The sequence below is a fragment of the Pteronotus mesoamericanus genome, unplaced genomic scaffold (assembly GCF_021234165.1).
Source record: "Pteronotus mesoamericanus isolate MK-2021 breed Mesoamerican mustached bat unplaced genomic scaffold, CSHL_Meso_final contig_73, whole genome shotgun sequence".
NCBI lineage: Eukaryota > Metazoa > Chordata > Mammalia > Chiroptera > Mormoopidae > Pteronotus > Pteronotus mesoamericanus.
The window spans coordinates 31,894,471-31,918,371 of NW_026555245.1; the positions used below are offsets into that span (position 1 = coordinate 31,894,471).

Here is a 23,901-nt window from a genome sequence, read left to right on the forward strand (position 1 = left end):
TTATTTTTTAATGGAGTCTAGCTCTTTCTTGGAGACCGTTTTTTCATTTATATATTTAATTACTTTAAACATCCTTTACATTTTTTCACATTGCATGTTCTTATGGTTCTGTTTTTCCAGCTCGTTGTTTCTGCTTCCTCTCAGCCAGGATAGGTTGTTTCTACTTGTGTGACAGTTTTGATTCGTGGCTCTGCTATAGTAGGGTATTTTTTTTAAATTCATAAACCATAGGGTATGGTTTTCCTGTGTTAGTTTTTTGAAGCCTGTGCTTTGGGAACATTTTGTTCAGACTACTTTTGTTTGCTTTTGCCATCCATTAGTGATCAGTATTTATGCTAATTCTCAGGGACAGGGGTTCACAGTCTACACTGACAAATTCAGATTTGAAACCCATACTATATTAGGTATAGCCGCAGATATAACATGCTCATCAGAGAGAATTACTAAAAATTTTTACTCTACCTAGATCCTAATCAGAGACCAAGAAACTTCCTTATTTCCTTTGTATCCTAGCTTTTTATTTATTTTATTTTGTCTGCCATTTAACTGACATTGCATCACTGCAGAGGACTGTCCATTTCTGGCCTCTTTGGGCCTGAGGTCAGTTTCTCAACTTTTGCTTCTATAAACCCTGTGTCTACTGGTTTGGTAATTCCTGCTCTGTGAATGCTACCACTCCTTTATGACACAGTCACTGCTCTGAAGTTACCCCTGTTTTTGTAGCATTTTAATATTTCCCTTTGTTTCTTTTTGTATACACTTAAAAGAATATAATTTTTATAGAATTCTGTTATGATAGGTTTTCAGCTTACATAGTCTGCCAGATAGCCAGACTTTCAATCTTTCTATATTGTTTTTTCAAAACATCTTAACTTTTTTCTGTAAAATGTGGCATCCAAAATTGAACAAAATGTTTAAAAATGTGTGAAGAGTTCAGTGTGTTATATTTGAATAGTGAAAGCATTTGCAAAATAATTTATATTATCATATTTAATTGTCATTAACAATTCTGTGACATAGTTATTCTCATTTAAAAATGAATGAAATTGAGATCCAAAGAGGTTAATTAACCTGTCCATGTTTACTTCACTAGCCCCTTATAGATCTATTGTTCAAATTGTGGTTTTCTGACTCAAAATAGTGTGCCTTCTTCATATGCTATATACTTCCAGACAGATTCATTCTAAAGAATACACAGTTGTTGGGCTCTTGACTGATGTGGCTCAGTTGGTTGGGCATCATCCTACAAAGCAAAAGTTGGCAGGTTCTGTCCTGCTCAGGGTACATATCTGGGTTGCGGATTTGGTCCCTAGTCAGGGAGAGGCAACCAATCGATGTTTTTCACTCTCGCTATGTTTCTCTCCCTCTCTTTCTCTGTCCCTTTCCTTCTCTCTAAAAATAAATACATAATTTTTTTTAAATTCAGAGTTACTGGCAGGAAGGAAACAGTGTTCTATAATCAAAATACTGTATAGATTAAATGAATTAAAAACTGTATTATGTTCTTTGTTATTTACTTTTTAAAAATATATTTATTTGTTATTTTACTCTTGACCTTTTTTGAAAGAGTTGAGGCAGTGAATGTTTACTATCATAGATTATTTGAAAATAGAGAAATGCTCTATAAATATCCTCAGATTTAGATGCTTGGTCCTGGGTTTTTATATTCTAAAAATACTTAATAAAAAATTTTAATTCTACTTTGTAGTAATAATTAAAATTAATGTGCTTAAAACTTAATATATGAACCAAACATGGAATTATGCAATAAAAATATACAAAAGAGGATTATAGCAGCAATGCCTTATTTATCTGCTCTAAGTCTTTTTCAACAGTGCTAATATATAATGCGTTTTTTCTTAAAACAGAAGTTCCCCATGATAGACACAATAATTGTTAATAGGTCACTGTAGAAAGTTTTTTTTCCAGTTCTCTATAACCATGAACTCACCATGTTCCAAACAAAAGAAAACAAATTTCCCTGAACCTCTTCTAAATGTTTCCTCGGAATCATCCTTGACACTTCTTTATAAATATTTTTACTCTTAAATCAAATTTACAGCCAAATCCTATTGTTTTTTTCCTCTTTAATTTTTTTTTTTTATTCTTAGTACCAACAGGTATTTACCTCCTTTTCTTTGTGTACTGTAATACTCTTCTACCTGGCTTCTTTAGTCTCTCCTTTATTACTTCCCATATCCATTGCCAGAATAATTTTGCTAGAATGTGGATTTCATTATGTCCTTAGAGAACATTCAATTCATTAACATGTTATTATTAACATGTTAACATGACCATTTCAAGGCCAAACTATTCAACAAATTTTTCAAGATTTTACGTCATCTGCTCAACTAACCTATTGTTATAGTCCTCTGTTTCCCCACATAGAACCCCAGTGTCATGAAAAAATTTCCCTTTTCTATAAAACTGTCATTAATCTCAGCTATACTGATGCATTCATTCTCTCAAATCTTAGCCAATACTTTTTGTGGACTTATATGTTAGGCACTCCTCTAAATGCTTCACCTGTATTAATTCATTAACTCAAACAATGATTCAATGAGATAGATACTCTATCTGATGCAGAGAGAATAACATGTCCAAAGTCATAGAACTCATAAGTGGCGGCACTGGGGGTTAATCCAGGCAGTGTAATTCCAGAATTTCCACTCTCTACTCTCTACTCTCTACTGCTTTTCACAAAACATCTGCTAGCATTTATCTAGTGACCATTTGGCCTACTTTCTACCTTATAGGGAGGCTATGATCCTTCTATTACATATGATGTAATTAAGGCTTAAATAATTGAAATAAATCACCCAACATTAGGCTAATTTGGTAGGTCCAGGGTTATAATCTACATCTGTCTCTTGATCCTAACTCCATAATCTTTCTACTTTTGTAAGATGATTTTTTATTCAATTTTGCATTTAATAGTTTTAAAGTTTAACATGTGTTAGTTTTGTTGCATCTAGTAGCTGATTATAATGAGCTCCTTAAGGGAAAAAAAGTATGTGCTATACTTCTTTGATAAGTACAATCACAGAATCTTTCATAACCGAGAGCATAGTAAATTCTCAGTAAAAGGATGGAGCCTGACTTGTTGATTAGTTTTTATCAAGTCACTTATATGGTAATGCATTTTTTAATCAGAATTTAAAAAATTATTTTCTATGTCAAGAACCTTCCTCTTTTACATCTCTGTAAATGCAGCATATTGCTCCAAGCCTGATTCATGTATCACTTCCTGCATGCAACATTCCCCAGAGCCGTTTTCTTTTTTTAAGATTAGCATAAAATCAATAATTCTGTTGTAATCTATTAAGTTTGAGGAAGTAATTTGACATGTAAGTGAAAAGTATCATATAGGCTTTTGTGATAAGGAACTAGATAATCAATCTGAGAGTTAGAAATGGAAGAGCAGATATACATAGGTCCAGAATGAATATTCATTCACATTAAGGACGTGAAGGCATTGATGACACTGATGACAATGACGTTTAGTCATTGATGAACTGACTAAAAAGTTGACAGACCAGCTAGTAGATTCATAATGTCATGAAAGTGTTGGAAGGTAGGATTTTGATAGGAAAATTTGTAATGTAGTGGTGTGATGCTTTCAAAGAGAATGCGGTACACTGTCTCCTGTTTGTCACAAATCCTACTAGGCTCCCCTCACTTATTTATGTTACCTTTCCGGTTACTATAGGCATTTAATTTTCTGACTTCCGATTTGCACAAATGGCCCTGTAAGTTTTCTAAAAGACGAGGATACTCTTTTATCCCTCCAATGCTGTTACTTATATGTATTCCCCAATGTTTTGTGTCACAAAAGGAGTCATGACAGTATTTCCAAAAGTTAGAGAAGAGATGCGTTATAAAATATGGCCTGGAGAACTCTCTGCAGGCCATATTTTATTTTACCCCAATAGCTTGTATAGTATACATTCCTTGTACGGTATTCAGTTTATATATGTCAGATTCTCTAGGGCCATGGCTTTTGCCAGATGAAGCACTTTTGATTTTGAGGCTGATGAAACACAGCGCTATTATTGATCTGTGCATGACATAGCCTGTCTCTCTACTAGCAGAGTGTAGCAACATTTATCCAGGAATTTGTGAAATGTCACTCGGATCATGTTCACAAGGTAAACTGTGCAAAAACCAGAATCTGAGCTGAGAATCCATGTGGAATTGGACGTGACTGTCTTATTCCTACGTCCTATCTTCGAGATGAACCAAGTGATATTTGTTAACAGAATGTCTGTGTCTTATATTAGACTTTGTAAAAAACAATTATCACTTAGAAGTCTCTGTACTGTAAAATCATACTTACACTTTGTTTTCAGATACACTTGTGATTTTACCACAGAAAATATTAAGAAAGTGTGACCTAAATAGCATCAGTTAGAAATTTATGTCCTGTTTATAATGAATTACACAGTATTTATTTTCTATTTATAATGAACAGTGTCATAATATGTTACACCATTCTATTTTCCTGTATTCCTATATAATATATTCCTAGTAGTGTCTTCATTGTTTGCATCAATATACTTCCAGGTAAGTATATCTCATTAGAAAGCAACATGCCTAGAAGTGACAAATTATAATGTTTTTCTCACTGTGGGATTATTAGATTTAAATATGCGTATATTTTAGACTTTGGTTTACACATGGATAGATATATGTGTTTATGTGTGCTACAATTCAGTTTAATAGTTTAATGCATAGAACATATGTAAAGCACTATAATACAAATTAAACATGGTGTTTGTCCTATATAAGATACTAATAGGGGAGTTGGACATGAGAATCGCAATACAAAGAAATCATGATGTATGTAGCATGATTGGGTGTGTGTGTTTTTGTGTAAAATCTACTATGGGCTTGTAGTAGATGGAATAGACAGTCATTTATTGCTGTCATTATTTAGCAAGGCTTTTAAGAAGGTGACATTTAGCCTTAGACTTAAAATTTAGTTGATTTTGAAAGTTGCTTGTGTGGAAAAAAGGCATTGGAAAATGGAAAGCTTTAAAAGGCCTCAAGTTAAATTGTGGTTTGCTGAAAATAGTGAGTAATCTGCTATAGTTGTGGTTGTCAACCCTAACTACGTGCTATCTCACTTCAGTAGGTTTTAAAAATATCTATGCCCAAGACCCAACCCTAGACCAATTAAACCAATATCTGGGGGGTGGTCCCTGCACTTTTCTAGTGTGTAGAAGCTCTGAAGTGGTTCTGATGTAAAGTGAGGACTGAGACTCAAGTTTGAAAGAATAGAGTTTAAATGTAAGCACCTACATAAGAGATTGTTTAAGTATTGAGGCAAAAAACAATAAATACCTAGATAATACTAATAGAAGTAGAAAGAGTTAGGGAAAAACCAAGATTATTTTACAATGGTATAACAGAGTTTGATGACCAGTCATACATGGGAAGGTTTTAAAACTGTGACATATCTGCCAGTATTCTAATTAAAGTGACTAGAAAGTAGATTATAGAGTGTATTTGTGAAAATATAACATTAAATATTTTAAGGTGGGAACTCATATGAAAGCATACCAAGAATATTGGATAAAATATAGCAAAAATCCTTATAAAGGAACATCAGAACTTGGAGAAAAGAAAAGAAAAATGTAAATCCCTAGGGGCCAAAATGAATGACAGCTTATCATTGTAACCAAATGGTCATTTGTCACTGAAATGAACCTATCAAGTGAGCAGTAGGACATTTGAATGTAAAACTTAGAGAGATTAAAATATGAAAAAGGAATGTCTTAAAATTGTTATATGTTTATTAGAAATACATATATGTATTAAGAGTATAAGGAAACATAAGGGAATTATAAACGTCAGAAGTATTCAAGATAGTGATTATTTCTGGTGGGTCAGATGAGGAAGATCCATGGCCTTCAAGTGTACTGGTAATCCATTGTCTTTGCTGAATGGTTGATATATGGGTGTTCACTATATTTTCCCTTATATATCTGTTGCATACTTTAAATATTTCATAAAATTGAAAAAAGAAACGTATTGATGCCATTATCCCAGAGGAAGAATGCTGGAGGTGGAGCAAATCTTTGCAGCAAGATAAGTTTTGGGGGGAGTATCTGATGTATGAACAGAAGAGGAGTCAGAGAAGGGGAAGGTAGGAGTGTGCTGTGATACTAGAACAGGGAGGGAACTTTTTTTAACAAGAGAAAGAGAATAGTTGGTCAACAGTGTCAAATGCATAAGGGAATTGAAAATAGGACGACTGAGAAGAGATTGTTTGATGTTTCTTAGAACTTTTTTTTTAGCAGAACTCAGCAAGTAATAGAAACTGAACTCAAACTAATATAACATTTAAAAAGCTCACAAAATCAAAGGATGAATCAAAGAGAATAGACTTCGGAAGAATAGTGATATCTGGAACCAGATATTCTATCTTTAATGTTTCTCTTTATCTCACATATCTTGCTCTTGGACTAGCTTTATCTATGGTTTTATGTACTAGCTATGTGGTAACATCCTTTCCTTATAGCCTAGACCCCTTAATTTACATGGCTTATAAATTTCTGGGGCCACAAGAAAAAATACTTTGTTTATATGTAATATGTAATTTTTAATTAAGATTTAGGTTCATTTCATTATATGCATATTTTTCACCTGCATAAATAATTGGCAAGAAATTTAAGTCATGCAGGATACAGGCAGTGTCTGATGGCTGGGGCTGAACTGCATGTTGCAGCGTATCTCATGTTCCTGGAGCTCCAACATTGCAGTGTCAATCATTATGGTACTCAGAAGTGCCCCCACTAATTCCAAAATACATATCTAGGCAGTATGTACTCTCTGAGAATCACTAATACAGGAGAAAAGCAGGGAAACCAGCTCTATTAATAAAAGTAAAACGAAAGTAAATAAAATAAAAATAAAAGTAAAAACTAAAACTCCAGACTACTTTCTTCCTAAAGATCTATATGAATCACATAGCACAACTGACTGAGATTCAGGTAATTTACTGGGTGACCCCTCTTGTTAAGTCAAGCCTTACTCCTTGAAAAAATTATAAACCAAAGATAATTCTAAATTGAAAATGAAGTGAAGGACAATGGAAGAAGTTCCTGTGTAAAATTTTTGTGTTAAAATAAAAGGGGCTTTGATGCCCCTTCTGGGAATTTATCTGAAGAAACCCAAAACATTAATTCAAAAGAATATATACACGCCCCTATGTTCATTGCAGAGTTATTTACAGTAGCCAAGATTTGGAAGCAGCCCAAGTGTCCATCAATAGATGAGTGGATAAAAAGGCTGTGGTACATTTATACAATGGAATACTACTGAGCCATGAAAAAGGAAATCTTACCCTTTGCAAGAGCATGGATGGACCTAGAGAATATTATGCCAAGTGGAATCAGTGAGTTAGAGAAAGACAAATGTCATATGATTTCACTTGTATGTGGAACTTAATGAACAAAATAAACTAACAAGCAAAATAGAGACAAACTCACAGAGAGCAGGCTGACAGCAGTGGGGCAGGGCAGGATGGGAAAGCGAAGGGAGAGGGCAGGATTGAGGAAAAAATAAAGATCTCAAGGACATGGAAAACAGTGTAATAATAGTAATAGCCAGGGGCAGGGGGATGAGGGTAGGCAGAAGAGGGTATAAGGGGGATAAATGGTGATGGACAGAGACATGTCTTGGGGTGGTGAATACACAGTACAGTGCACAGATGATGTGTTGTAGAATTCTGCACCTGAAACCTATATAATTTTGTTAACAAGTGTCACCCCAATAAATTCAATAAAAAGGGGCTTTTTAAAACTATGAGAAATATGTTGAATAATATAGTCCAAGTCCAAGCTTTGTAAATTTTTTATTTATTTCTTTAAAAGAAATTTCTGCTCTTTGCCATGGAAGGTAGTTTTTTTAGTAATTTTCAACATAATAGTTTTTAATGACAAGAATCCCATTTTAAGTGGTGTTAGTAACTTTTATCAGATTCAAACACTGCAAAAACTATTCTTTTAAAGAAATGTTAATTTTTTTTATTCCCTGAAACTTACACAGGGAATAGAGACAAACATTATTAAGTTGTTTCCCTTGAGAGTCTTAGTAGGGGATATTTATAAACTTAATCAAAATCATATGAAGACCTAGCAATGTTGTTAAATTTGTAATGAGTTGTAGGATTTTTTTTTTCATTTACCAACTGGCCTTCATCCAAGTAATCTTTTTGCAGAGCTTAGATGTATTTCATCTGAGGAAAGACATACAGTTAACTATTGACCCTATCAGTAAAATATTTCAGTTTCTAAGTATTAACATGCTATTTATATTTAGTACATACTTATAAAGTATATCATTTTACTAGTTTGAATATACAAAGTTGGAGCTAGAAATGACAATCTTCAGCCTTTGGGTTTATTACCCAAAAGTTGGTAATATTTTATATTAGCATGATAATGCATTATTCTTATGAATTGATTCCAGTATAATTTAACAAATTTAATGTTCATAGGCATGCTTTTTAGAGGCTGATTAGTTGAAAATGTTTTCTCTTATAAAAATGTGAATTACAGAAATGAATCATGGTCTAACAAATCTATAGAAGTCAAAAATTATTTGAAGGAATATTAACATCTTTCTTTTGAAGTCTATATAAGAATTAAGTATTATGAGCAATTTTTAATTGCCTAGAGTTTCCCTTCCATTTGGTAACAATACTTAATGTAAATGTTAGTTTCCTCAGGTTAGTCAACAAAGACCTTTTTGTGCAATAAAGTACAGTAAAACAAGAAGTAATATCACCCCAGTAGGATGGAAAAACAATCAAATAATCAGTTGCTTAGGAAAAACAAGTTTAATTAGAGGATGATGAGACAGTCTTCATGAGGCTTCTGCAGACATTCTGTAGTTCCTGATAATCACTATAACTTCACATGAAATTTTATGGCTGCTTTTTACTTAATACAGACACAGTATTAATATCACCTTGAAACACCAACTTATATTTCTGATGATTTAGCATGCTTATTTATTTTTTTCTTCATAGTTCGAGTAGTTTAATTGGGGTGGAATCTTTTCCTCCTGCTTCCACAAAACTTAAGTTATTGAAAAAAAACATTGACAAAGAGGTTGAGGAGAATATAATTAAAGAGAATATGTATATACAGTACATATGAGGAATAGATATTTCTGTTTGATTAACTGAATTTATATAAAGCAGGGAAAGGAGAGTGAAAAAGAGGGCTTTAGAAAGACATTGCTCTGTTTATCCTTGGGCACATCGGATGGCACTGCCATCCTCTCTCATTTCTATTGAGGAAGGGACTCAGAATTGGTACTGCTTTGCAACTTGAGAGTCATTAGTAAGAATGCCATGTGTAGCTGAATTGTCTAATAGGGCTGAAACTGAGTGGATACTATTACTTTATGAACACTGAGAAATTCTCATAGTAGTAATGATGATGAATTATTCTGGGTATTCATTTGATTTCTAATGTCTGTCTCTTTAGTATTTGGTATGTAACTTTTGAGGGGGCTTTTATTTTCATAACCGGAATATAGGATTTGAAATAAAAACAAACCTACTGTTTAGCCCTTCTTGCTGGGAATATATCAGATATTTTTCCATGAATACTTGAAAGTCAGTTCACATATATTTTTATTGATTCTTTTTCAACAGTTGTGGGGATAGAAGCTTAAATGATGTGGTTTAATTTCAGCTCAGTTAATACTCATTAGTTTAGTTATTCAGATTATCTTGAAACACACTGTATTGCTAGCATCACAGATTAATATTTATTATAAATGCCTGTAATGTCAAAACTGTTAAATTAAAAGATACATGTTAAATGTTTCCAATATCCAGGGATGTTTTGAGAATTTAAAGTATTAGTAAACTTTTTAAAACAATTTGACACTTGAAATAATAGTAATTTTCATTTTGAGAAATCATATTCAAACATATTTACAGAATAATTATTTAATTGGGGATTACCTAGAACTTATATTACAATAAGGGCATTGAAGTAATTTTACTTCTGGTGAATGTTACTGAGGGTAGTGTCTCTTACCCATATGCATATATCCATATTTCTCTAATAGAATATAATTTGAACACATCAGGACAGATTGGCATTTTCAATGTCATAAAAAAACTGCTTTGTTAATTGCAAACCATATTTAGTATGACCTTATAACAAAGTAGCACCTTAAGTGTCATGCTTTGTCTTTATGTGCACACTGGAGCTTGGTTCATCTGTACTAGACAACTGCACTTCATGAATAGAGTTTTTTTCTTGATAGGCAATTAGCAGTAATTAGGAAGATTCACCTCAATAAGATGTCAACACGAGACTGTTTTAAAAATTTGAATGTCAGTGACTTAAAAAGAAAGTTCTTCTGACACATGGGTATGGCATGTGAAACATGAAATGTTAATTTAACTTTTCTGCTTATTATTCATGTACAATATTATTTTGTCATTCAGACACTACACTGACAGAGTATAAAGGGTGTTAAAATAGTGCAGCTAGAATAAAAAGAGGATTAATCTACCATTGGCCAATTAGCCAAAGGGTACTTAATGGTCTCTAAAGGCTACTGAAGTCTAACTACTAGCAAAAGCATTGGTAAAAAGTCCTCTATATTACCTTCATTTGCTTGACATCTTGTGAAACATACTGTAGGCTTTTAATAACTGCATTTGTCAGAAAATGGTTTGTAAATGAGTGATGTAGTAACTCAGTGTATTTTTTATAAGAAATTTTGTTACATTAATAATTTCATCTCTGTCTAAGATCTTTGTTCTTTTTCTTTTTTTGGTTGGTGGTTTTAAATTTTTAATTCTTTTTCTTAAAGATTTCAAGCATCATGACAAAAGAAAACTCATGTTTTAAATTTAAAACACTTGTTACTAATTTGCAAGAGTTATTAATATAAACCACTTTTCCTTGTAGATAAGTACTTGTATGGAAAATACTCTCCTAGTGACCTAGAAACTCATGTAATTTTCTTTGTAACTCATATAATGTTTTAATTAAGTGACTATGCTTTTAGTCTCATACATGTACAGCATACAGAATTTTATTTCTTTTAGTTTTATTCCTTGTAAAAGAATAATATTCCCAGTGAAAGAATATTGATTCTGTTCACAGAGGGAGAAGGATCATTAAGATCATGGTGACTTTCTAGGAGGTTCTTGCCCATAGGATCTACATAGATATTTTTCAACTAAAATTTTTTCTTCAGTCTCTTTTGCTTTAACTCATGTAACAAAATTATGATATTATAAGTTTTAAAAAATCACAATAATATTTTTTAGACCGCTGCCTGTATTCGAGTATGAGCCAGAATAATCTGATTGTGAGATATAAATGAATTCATTTATGTATTCACTCAGTTCTGTGCAGAATTCAAGATTAAAGATTTTGGTGTAGTAATTGGAAACAGACTATTCTTGCTTAATGATTGCTTTTCCCTGCTTTGACTCTCAAGGCCTTTGGGTTTCAAAAGGAGAAAGAAAAACAACAGATTCCCCTATTCTTATAGACGCGAACTGACCCTTACTTTTTATTTTGGTTACTGATTGACCTTTTCCAACATTTGACATCTAACCTTTGCCCCAGCATGGATTGGAAAGAATCCTTCTGCCACCAGCTATTTCCTCCATTGACTTCCCAGAAACCCTGCTTCTATGACCCTGACATTCACCCTCGCATTGAGGTGGATTTTCTAGAATTTCCATGTATCTACTTTTCAGATTCCACTATCCCAACTAAAAATGTTTTACAAAAATTTTAAATGGTTCATTATTTTAAGTTTCTAATCCATTGGTGAAAAGCATATGGGGAGAACTGAACAGTGTCTTTCAATATTATAGTGCAGTTGCTGTTCAATGAAAACACTAGGTCAGAATCTGCCTCTTATTAGGAAGTGAAGCGCTATACCACATCCCATTCCTTTCCCTGGGAGCTCTGCTCCTAAACTAGTGAAATACTCAAAAGCATTTTCATTGCATGTGCCACACGTAGCAGCATGTCTATCAAATAGGCAGATGTTGAATATTTTTTTCTTTGGAAATACCAAGATCTAAGAATATCTAAAAATGTATTATGTGTGAGGTGATTAGGGAAATTATTCTTTAGACTTAAATTTTTTTCTAAGCCTCTCTTTTTACAAAAACCTTTTCTGTTACTTCTTTTTACATGGGCTATAGAATAGAATATTTTCCATGGGCCTTTTTTTTCTGATTATTCATTCTTGAACATAAAAATGTTAACTGAGGCTCCCTGCTGTAGAACAGATCCTTGATCTCCTCAGGACTTCCCTCAGCTTACAGGTGATACTTCCTCTAGAGTAAAAATTGGAAATCAGAGTGGTTGTAGATGTGGCCTTAATGTTCTATGTAGCATCTAGGAAACACTTGACAAAAGAAATCTGGAGGGGTACATGGAAGGAAACTGGCTATAACTAGCATTTACCAGACAGGATTTAAAGGCAGCAGCTGTTCCCTTAGTTTGTTTTATTTCTTCAGAGAATTTAATGTAGTTTATTGTTTTGTATTTCTAGGTTATAGACTGGTAGTTACCTAAAGGCAAGAACTATAACTTTCTTTTACATTTTTTAATTTTATTTGTTTATTTTTAGAGAGAAGGGAGGGGAGGGAGAAAGAGAGGGAGAGAAGCATCAGTGTGTGTTTGCTTCTCCCACAGCCCCTGCTGGGGGCCTGACCTGCAACCCAGGCATGCACCCTGGCTGGGAATCAAACCTGTGGCCCTTTGGTTGTCAGGCTGGCACTCAGTCCACTGAGCCACACCAGCCAGGGCTAACTTTTTTTGTTTATTATTGAAACCATAAGAGTACAGTTTCTAATACATAGTATGTATAAAAAGGATGACTGATAGATACTGAGTCAGTTTCTGAATCTAGATATTCTTTATCAAAACCTTACAGAAAATGTTAAGTTGGGACTCAGAAAAAAACTGTGAATGAACTCCCATGTAAGAACAAGGGAGAGACGTCATGGGAGGCTTATTTACCCTGTTCATGGTATTCCACAGTTACTGTTGAAAGCAGCAAAAGGAAGCAAGCTTCTAGCTAGAGGATTTTTGCTGGGCAAACTACAAAGTGCTGGCCCTTGCTGGGTATCTCAGTTGGTTAGAGCATTGTCTCAATACACCAAGCTTCTGGTTTCAATCCCTGGTCAGGACACATACAAGAATCAATCAATGAATGTATAAATAAGTGGAACAGCAGGTCGATCTCTCTCTCTCTCTCACTCTCTGTCTCTCTCTCATATCAATAAATAAAAATTTTTTTAAATAAAAATAAAAAACTACAAAGTGTAGATCTGGTAGAGGCAATTTATATTTCCAGCACAGAAAATAGAACAATTTTTAAAAAGCCGAAGTGTCCATCAGTAGATAAGTGGATACAACAACTATGGGATATTTACACAATGGAATACTACTCAGCTGTAGAAAAGAAAATTTTACTGTTTGCGACAGGATGGATGGACCTGGAGAACATTGTGCTAAGTGCAGTAAGCCAGTCAGAGAAAGACGAGTACCATATGATTTCACTTACACATGGAATCTAATGAACAAAATAAACCAACAGGCAAAACAGAGACAGACTCATAGGTGGAGAGCAGGATGACAGCTACTGGGGGAGGGGAGGTCAGGAGGTGGAGATGCTGAGCAATAAGGAGGAAGGACTCATGGATGTGAACAACAGTGTGGTGATTGTAGGGTGGAAGCGCTGTAAGGGGATTAAATGGTAATGGGAAAAAATACAATAAAGTGTTTTTAAAAAGCCATTGAAGAAATAAAATTAACATAACATTATGGGTGAAGAAAAGAAAATTAAACCAGAGTGAAGATATTATATAAGCTACACACTGTGGGGTTCAGGATACTTGCTTAAAGTAGGGCAGGGTGACCATGAGGGAACAGGGAATAGGTTCGGTAAAGGGGTTGCTCTTTTCAAAAATTGGGATTCATTAGTTTCCCATGCTACATACAAATTACCACACATTTATCAGCTTAGAAACAACATACACACTAATTATGTCACATTTCTGTGGGCCGGGAGTTTGGCACAGCTGAGTGGGATTCCCTGCTTGGAATATCACAAGGATGCAATCAATGTGTCAGCCCAGCTGCCTTCCTTTCTGGAGCTTGGGCTTTTCTCCCAAGTTCATGTGTTTGTTGGGAAAATTCAGTTCCTTGATTGCTGCTGGTTAAGGACTGTTCTTATCTCCTGAGGCCTTCCTTAGATCCTTGACTTAGGGCCCCTAACATACTCCTCTCAAAACATGGCAGGTTGCTTCTTCAGCACCAACAGGGGAATCTGACCTCAGGAAGGTCGCCTGGCCTTCTTTTACAGGGTTCACCTGATTAGGTCAGGACCAGCCTGGATAGTCTTGCTTTTAATTAACTCAGAGTCATGAGATTAGGGGCCATAATTTACATCTACAGAATCCTTTTAGCATATAACGTAATTCAAATAATGTAATCGTTGGAGTGATAGCCCATCATATTCATGGGTCCCACTCACATATGAGGAGAGGGTATTGTATAAAGGACACAGGTCTGCCAGAGAATTTTGCCTACCACTGTGCCCATTACTGAAGAATGGATTCTCCAATATGTTCTTACAGTTGCTTAGAAGGTTCTTTTCTTCTTCAAGACTTATGCTTCTCCATATGTTATATTTGAATAAATAATTAATAACTAGAGTCCAGTTTAAACTTTTATAGTGTTAAGTTCTATTTTATAACCTTTGATTAGAATAATTGACTACACATAAATGAATACAAATTTCACTACTTATTCTCATTGAAGTCAACTTTTAAATTAAAATAGACTTTTAAAACGTTGTAGACTAACAGTACTGTTGGGATATAAAGAGACAGTAAAGCAACTGCCTTCAATATGCTCATAGCCTAGTAGAGATCCTAAATAAAGATCAAACAAATAATTCTCTCTAATGACAAAATAAGATTTCTGCCGTGAGAGAAATTATAGGATTATCATCCTTACATAACTAAGCTTTTTGGAGAGAGTGGACAGTAGAGAGAGAAACATCAACTGGTTGCCCCTCGTATAAGCCCCAACCATGTATTGAACCCACACCCTCTTGGTGTGTGGATGATGCTCAGTTGGTAGCTGAGCCACCTGGCCAAACATAACCAAGGTTTTTATTAACCCAGGTCCTCAGCCTTCAAGACACTTCTTAGACTTCATGGTTGCGTTTACCACAAGATAATAATGCTGTACATTTAAAATTTACCAAGTGCTATCATAGATTTTTAAGAAAATTCTGCCCTCACAATTACCTTTGCTAGGTAAGCAGCATCATCCCTGTTTTTAAATGAGGAAAGAAAGTGAAATGCCAGCTCAGCATCACCCAGCTAGTAAGCAGTAGATCCAAAACTAGAATCCAGAAATGATAACTCTTCCATGTGTTTTCTTATCATTTATGGTTTCAGTATAATACAACTTCAATATTTATTTTTAAATCCTTGATTATAGATGGAAATATAATAGTGTAGAAATGAGAATCATGCTCCTGATTGGAAATGACAGTTTCACATGTAACTCAATTTTGTGGTAGATTTTACAGCAGATCTCTTTCTAACAGGATCACCACAGAAGTAGTCTCACATGCCAAACCAAGTGTAAACAAAGAAGGTCATACTTCTTTTCAATCATCCATGATAGTTCTCAAATAAGAAATCAAATGCTTACACTGAGAGAAGTTGTTAACAGAGCTGTAATTATTTGTCCAAAACTCTTAAGGGATAATCAAAGGATTCCAAATTGATGGCCTGTTTCCTCTCTTTCAACAAGTGCTCTTATAGCATTTTCAGGCATAAATAACTAGTATTAGAAATATATTTTAAATATTGTAGATTTAAATATTGTTTAATCTGAACATGATTTACATTTTAATATATTACAAATCATTTGGTTTATTGTCTCCATAAAATCAGTATTTCTTAATTAATTTTAATATTGTTAAATGAGGTTAAAATCTACATAGACATGTCTTTTAGAGAAATATACTTATTGGCTTGGTCTTTCCTCCATGAAAGATATATTTATAGTGTCTGGATCTGCCACTGTGGAAGGAATAGACAGAAATCTAATGGCATATAAATTTAACAAATGAGAGAAGCCACCAGGGCTGTTCACAGGAAACAAGAGCCTCATCAAAGTTTAGTTTTCTGAGTTGCCTGAGACCTACCTGGAATTACAGCCATGAGTTATGTCTTACCAACTTAAAATCTCAACAGTTTAACTTAGATGCAGGATTGATAAACATTCCCTTGCATACTACTTAAGTAAAAGCTACCAATATCCCATTGCTAATAAAAGTGTATTTTAATTTATATAGTGATAAACTAATAGATTATAAATACCAGCTGAAATTAATATGTCTTTTTAACACCATCTGTATGCAAAAAGGAAGACTTGAATTTTTGAAACCGTTCTTTTGGTTCTTACTATACAGAAGGCACTATTTGTAGATACTACAGGGAATACATAGGTGAACAAAGGCACAGTCCTCAAGGATTTTCTAGGGCTCAAGGTTGAGGAACAGGCACAGTGCTGTGGGAACTAAGAGAATGGGGAAGTTATTAATACTTTGTTGGAGAAAAAGAGTAAGAACAGGATTTTTCATAAAGGAGAAAATAACAGCTTGCTCATTAAACAGGAGAGGGAGTTCAGCAGAAGGGAATACCATGTATAGAGAGTCCTTGATGGAGACATGGCAGACTAGTTTGGGGAATGGCAGGCAAATTTGACTTCAGGTGAAGTCTGACTGAAATGCAGGTTGAAGGTAAATCTTAGAGACCTTAATACAACTACAAACATCCTAGCTTTATTCTATATGGGTGAGGAACCTTGAAGGGGTTTTGAATAAGGGAATAACAGGTCAATGTTGTTTTAGGAAATTGTATAAAAGATGGTTTGAATTAGGCAAAGTTTCAGGGAGGATTGTAATTATAGTATTCTCAGTAGCCCAAAACACTAATTCAAAAGGATATACGTACCCCTGTGTTCATTGTAGTGTTATTTACAGTAGCCAAGATTTGGAAGCAGCCCAAGTGCCCATTAGTAGAGTGAATAAAAAAAGCTGTGGTATATTTATACAATGGAATACTACTCAGTCATTAAAATGGAGGAAATCTTACCTTCTGTGACCACATGGATGGCTCTGAAGAGTATTATGCTAAGTGAAAGAAGCCAGTCAGAGAAAGACAAGTACCATATCATTTCACTTATTTGTGGAATCTAATGAACAAAATAAACCAGAAAAGTAGAGACAGACCCATGGATACAGAGAACATATAGCTGTTGTGGGCAGGGGAGGCTGGAGGTTGGGAGAGAAAGATAAAGGGATTAAGCAAAGAGAAAAAGAAAGACTCATGGACATAAACAATAGTATGGTGATTACCAGAGAGGAGAGGGACTTGGGAAGAGGCAGAAGAAGATAAATGGTCATGGAAGGAGACTTGGGGTGGAAAACACACAATATAATGTATAGACGATGTAGGAATGTACACCTGAAACCTGTATAAGTTCAATAAGTTCAATTAAAAAAAAGAGTAGCAGAAGGGAATGAACATGAAAAACATTAGAAACATTACATAATTTATAGAACCTGATGATTGACTGGTCATAGAAAAATCAATAAACAGGGAGGGAGATGAATTCAAGCTTGGATGGTAACCAGGAAGATTTTCAGCTTTAGGGAAATTATAAGCTTGCTTTTAGATACTAATTATTATATACCTTTGGAAAAAGTTATGAGTGATTATTTTCTGAGATTCTATAGAACCACACTTTTAGATTAAAAGTTAAAATATAGCCAAAGTAATAGTTTTTTTGTCATACTTTTTGTTTCACCAAAACATAGTATGATATCAAATATATCAAGCCCTAGTCTTGAATCCATGATCTGAAATAGTCATATTTAACAGTATGCACATGCATACACAAAAACATATGCAATTATAGATTTATTTGTATAGTTTCTAGAAGTTGTGTTGAAATACAGTATTAATAGTTGTTATTATGTCCCAAACTTATATCACTGTACATGTTAGCTAAATCCTATATTTATATTACTGTACATGTTAGCTATATTATTTGAGCTCTTTCTAATTAGAATGCTTAACAAAGACAGATTTTCCCCCTCTGAGAGATTTCAGTACCGTTTCGTCTAATTGTTCCTTATGTTAAACCACCATATTATAAGCTTCTTTGGAATAATAAAATAGCAGTGTAGTTACCTCTGAAGGCGCTCGGAGCTCTTACGCCTTACAGCTTGGTGGCATTCTGCTGACTACAGACTGGTGTGAAAAGAGCTAACATTAAGGTGGTTTCTTCTGCACTGTTTCATGAAAACATTACCACTATGTCATCTGTAAAATGTATATGTTATTAACAATTCAAATATCAGGAGTTTAGTGCAGTCTACCTCAACATTACAAATTGGACTTACCAACTATCAATCAAGGTTTTAAGAGGGAGTGAATATGTTTATATGCTATTTATTTGAACTAAATCTCTAATAAGCCCCTTTTTCTAATTGGACTTAACATTTATGTTGCTAAATGAGAAACATTTTGGCTGCAATATAGAATGGTAAGACCTACCCAGTGGAATAAACAGCTAACATCTGTTATCTCATCCTGCTCCAGCTTGGCTTCTACCAGTTAAGTACATCAGCCCTGAAGTCAAGGTTATCAACTATGTGAATCTCTGGCTCACCCATGTATGTGTGAAGGCAAAGAAATAGCGCATCATGAGTAAAGACCACCCAACCAAAAGCTGTTGAGTACAGCTGGTCCATTTTGTTTTAACCTTTACAAACCCAATGACCTTAATAAAAAACTCATAGAGATTATAGTTTTTATAATAACTTTTTATAATTCCTTTTCCTTAGCATTTTCTGCTGTAGGCTGATAATTGTTAGATCAAATATAATTGTTTTTATAATACATTTACATTTATTTTCTTTAAAAAAAAAGAAGCTAAATTTGGATTTGGCTGAACTTCGGAAAGAAAAAGAAAGCTTATTAAAGAAATTGGAGTCCTCATCTGAAATCACAAGTTTGGCAGAAGAAGTTTCCCAGATAACAGCTCCACGGATACATGTTACATCACTTGGTCCTTCGAGGAGCATGGATTTGGAAATGAAGCAATTACAGTGTAAACTAAAGGTGAATATAATTTTTATTAATGATGAAAACATATATTAAGTTACTGAATCCTTAAAGACATGTTTATTCTAATTTAATTTTAATAATAAAGGTAAATTATGGTATAAATAACCCCCAGATTATTAAAACTATTTTCAACTTCATCTTCCTATTTCAGTCTGGTAGACTCTTGTTTCTTTTAAATTTTATTTTACTTTTAATTGAATTTATTGAGGTTACAAAGATAAATAAAATTATATATGTTTAATGTGAAAAATTGTATAAAACATCACCTGTACATTGTATTGTGTGTTCACTACCCAAGTCATGTCTCTTTCCATCACCATTTATCCCCCCTTTATTCTCTCCTGCTTCCCCCCACCCCATGTCTCTCTGGTGATGACCATACATTTGTTTGTCTGAGTTTTTTCTTAATCCTTTCACCTTTCTTTATTGTTGCTCAGTTACAGTTGTCCCACCTTTTTCCCCGTTGCTCTCTCCTGCCCCGTCCCCCTGACTCTCACAGTCAGTCCCCCGCCATTGTCCATGCCCATGAGTCCTCTATCAAGTAACTCATAATACTATTTCCTAAAAAAAAAAAAAGACAACACACATGACACCCTAACTTAGGAGAGAATGGAAACTGGATGTTGTCATTCTGTTCCATTACTCAACTCCTGTCTGTCCGCTATTCCTCCCTCCACTTAACAGAATTCCTTTCAAACATGTAATGTATCAACTTAAGTAGTATGCTTCCCTTTACATACTTGCTACTATTTTTAATTTGGTTGTTGTTGGTTGCAAATGGGGGAGGTGAACAGAAGGGAGGGGAGTGAGGAGTACAGAGCAAAGGTGTTGCTTTAATAGATTTCAGTAAGTTAAACCTGAGAGTAAGAATAAAAAGCAGTGTTCCTTTTGTTTATAAAAAATTGTGTCTAAGTCCAGGTGAAACTGTCAACAATTTAAAAGTAAGGCTGATCTTAGTTTAAATAGAATTATCTTGTATGAAACAGGATTTCTAAGTTTTAATTGGAAAGTTCATTTTCATGCTGCTTTAAAAAAAATCTCATTTATTCCTCACATATTTGATTATTTTCTTCAGTGGGGATTGCTAGCTGGAAGCTAAAGGGATAGTGTATATGGGACCATCACTATAATGAGAAGCACTAGAAAGAAAACTCTGACTGGAAGTGCCTAGTGTATGTCAGGAATGGAATAACCATGACTATTAAGAGGGCATTTGAATATTGAATCATCAAATAGCTCTCAGATGTTTCAATTCAAAATATGATATATGCACTGTCCAATAATATCTCTCTCTCTCTTTTTTTTTTTTTTTGCTATTATATACTATCCGGCTTTTAAACTTTCTATTAAATTAAAATTTTTTTCAGGATTTATTTATTTAAAAAAAATTTTTTTATTGTTCAAACACATTTGTCTCCATTTTCCTGCCACCACTTTCCCCTGCCCCACCCACCCCCACCTCCCACCTCCCACCCTCAATCCTTCCCCACTTTGACTTTGTCCTTGGGTCCTTTATACATGTTCCTTGATCTGACCCTTCCCCTTCTTTTACCCATTACCCTCCTCTCTCCTTCCCTCTCCTTACTGTTGGTTTCTTTTTCCTTTCAGTGTTGCTGGTTACAGTTTCCTTGCTTGTTCGTTTTGTTGATTAGGTTCTACTTATAGGTGAGATCATATGGTATTTGTCTTTCACCCCCTGGCTAGTTTCAGTTATCATATAGCTCTCCAGTTCCATCCATGCTGTCTCAAACGGTAGTAGCTCTTTCTTTCTGCTGCATAGTATTCCATTGTGTAAATGTACCATAGTTTTTTGATCCACTCATCTACTGATGGGCACTTAGGTTGCTTCCAGCACTTGGCTATTGTAAATTGTGTTGCTATGAATATTAGGATGCATAGGTTCTTTTGAATTGACGTTTTGGGATTCTTAGAGTATAATCCAAGCAGTGGAATCGCTGGGTCAAAAAAATAATCTTTTTTTTTAAAGATTTTGTTTGTTTATTTTTAGAGCGAGGCAAGGCAGGGAGGAAGAGAGGGAGAGAAACATCAATGTGTAGTTGCCTCTCGCACACCCTTTACTGGGGAGCTGGCCCACAACCCAGGTATGTGCCCTGCTTGGGAATCAAACTGGCAACTCTGATTCTCAAGCCGGCACTGGATCCACTGAGCCACACCAGCCAGAGCTCCAATAATATCTTTAAATGGACAATTATTAATAAAGTAGGATTAAGTGTAAAGTAAATTAATGTATCATTGCTTGAAAATATTTTGCTTTATTAATAATAATCAGATATACACACTGGCATTAATTTAGATGCTTGTTGAATACTGTCTTCTTCAGGCAGTGTTTATATTCAGAACTTGCCTCAACCACTACATTTTATAAATCTAAATACCTTACCTAATAGAAGTGTGAGAAAAATAGTTTTAGGCTTTGGTGCATGTAAACTATTCTCTTAAAATGTGTTTCTGTGTCTGAAAAAGTGGAATAAAATGTATAAATAGAACATTTCAATGTTTAGGTTTCTATATAGAGAATAAAATCATTGAGATTATTTTATCTCTTACAGATTTTAATTCATAGTTCCATGACTTCTTATATTTAATTTTCATGATCCTAACATAACTTTAGTTTTTGCCAGAATAGTATGTTAGATCTAGTAATGTCTAATCTGACATCTGAAAATTTTTAAATTGTTTTCAGTTGATTTATGCTTATTTAATTTACTTCCTACTAATGGTCTAACATAATTTTGGTAATAATAGGGCCATTTGAATATCTGTATTATTTTCATTATGGTTTCCCATGGTGTAAGTTTTTATTCACCTATGAATTTCTCATTTGGAGGATTCAGTGAGTCACAAAAGTGAGACTAATGTGAATGCCTAAAGCAGTTTAGACCATGCTTTATGTCAGTTTGAAGTGACACTGTCCATATCTAGCCTGGAGTCCCAGAACACTGACTAGGGACAAAAAATGATAAATCTTTATACCTTTGTCTTATTTCATGTTCCGCTATGGAAATATTCCACAAAACCAGTCTCCTCTAAGTGCATGATACTCTCTGCTACTACAAACTTCTGTTTCAATATTGTATTAGTTTGCTAGGGATGCCATAACAAAATACCACAGACTGGGTGGCTTAAATAATATCTTTTGTTTTCTTATAATCTTGGAGTTTAGAGGTCCAAGATCAAGGTATAATCAGGTTTGGATTCTTCTCAGGCCTTTCTCCTTGGCATGTGGATGGTCGCTTTCTTGCTGTGTCCTCATGTGATTGTATCTCAGTCTGTGTGGATGAGCCCTACTCTCTTCCTGTAAGGGCACCTGTCATATTGGATTAAGGCCCACCATATGACTTCATTTTACCTTAATTACCTCTTTAAAGACCCTGTCCAAATACAGTCACATTTTGAAGTACTGAGGGTTAGGACGTCAACATATTAGTTTTGAGGGGACAAAATTCAGCCCATACCAGGTATCAAATTGCTAACAAAATTTTCCAAGAAATAACTTTTTTTCCAGCTGATGTTTTTATGCTCAAGGAAAACTGGTTAGGTTTGAATCTATTAAAGGTTTACTTACATCTTTTTAATTTTATCCAATTAATTTTAGACTTTTCTATGTAAATTCTTACATGTGCTCCTCAGATGTATGTGGTTCATTCAGTAATTAGAGTGCTCATGTGCATTTTGGTTTACCCATATAAGACATGTTTCTTCAAGGTTCCCAACTTTGTATAGATAGATAATAAAGTATTTAGAGACCTATAACTTTCTTTCAGTTATTTATATGTAGTTTAATTTGTAGTTTTTATGCAATCTGAATTGGATAGTACTCCTTTTATATATGAGATTCTTTACCTTCCTAATTGTTGAAAGCATTCTCTTTGATGCATACCCTGTTCTCTTCCACTTTCCCAGTAAGATAATAATGAAGAATAGTAGTTTTTCAACTACGGTTCCTTTATATATAATTTATTTCTAGGCTAGTTGTAAGTCTTTTAAAAATATTAACTCATTTAGTCCTCATTTCAACCCTACAAGATAAGTTTTGTTACCACCTTTATTGTGTAGTTGAAAAAAACTGAGACATACAGAGAATGAGTTACTTGTCCAAGGCAACACAACTCCTTTAATATGCATGCCTTTAATAGAAAAATCTAATAGAAAAAGTTGATTATAGTTATTAGAAAGGTTAGTGAAATACTACTCCAAATATTTCTAAAGCTATCATATCTTATAATACTTATATTAATTTAATACTTTTAAAATTTAGGAAATGAATTAATCTCTGTCAACACTGTCTTGTAAGTGGAAAACCAAAATGTCAAGTGAGATCTCAGATTACATGTTTATTTAAACTTGAGTTAAAATTGCAAGATAGGGGTCTAGTATGGTGATTACCAAAGGGAAAGGGGGGTATGGGGGCGATAGGACTGGATAAAGGGGGGATAAATGTTGATAGGAGACTTGACTTAGGATGATGAACACACAATACAATATACATGTGATGTATTATGGAATTGTACACCTGAAATCTATATAATTTTATTAACCAATGTTACCCCAATAAAAAAGTAAGTAAATAAATAAATAAAAAGGTCTTAACACTCTAGTTGCTACATCTTGCTTCTAGGTTGTACAGACAACAGATACTGCAAAACTGT

The 23,901-nt window shown here is 34.1% G+C and overlaps 1 protein-coding gene across 1 annotated transcript in view; it reads left to right on the plus strand.

Moving 5' to 3' along the window:
• Positions 1 to 23,901, plus strand: part of CNTLN (centlein) — a 279,122-nt gene that overhangs the window by 216,689 nt on the left and 38,532 nt on the right. Inside the window, exon 19 of the mRNA XM_054583186.1 lies at positions 19,034 to 19,225. Within this exon, the coding sequence (XP_054439161.1) occupies positions 19,034 to 19,225 (192 nt within the window). The remainder of the gene's footprint in view (positions 1 to 19,033; positions 19,226 to 23,901) is intronic.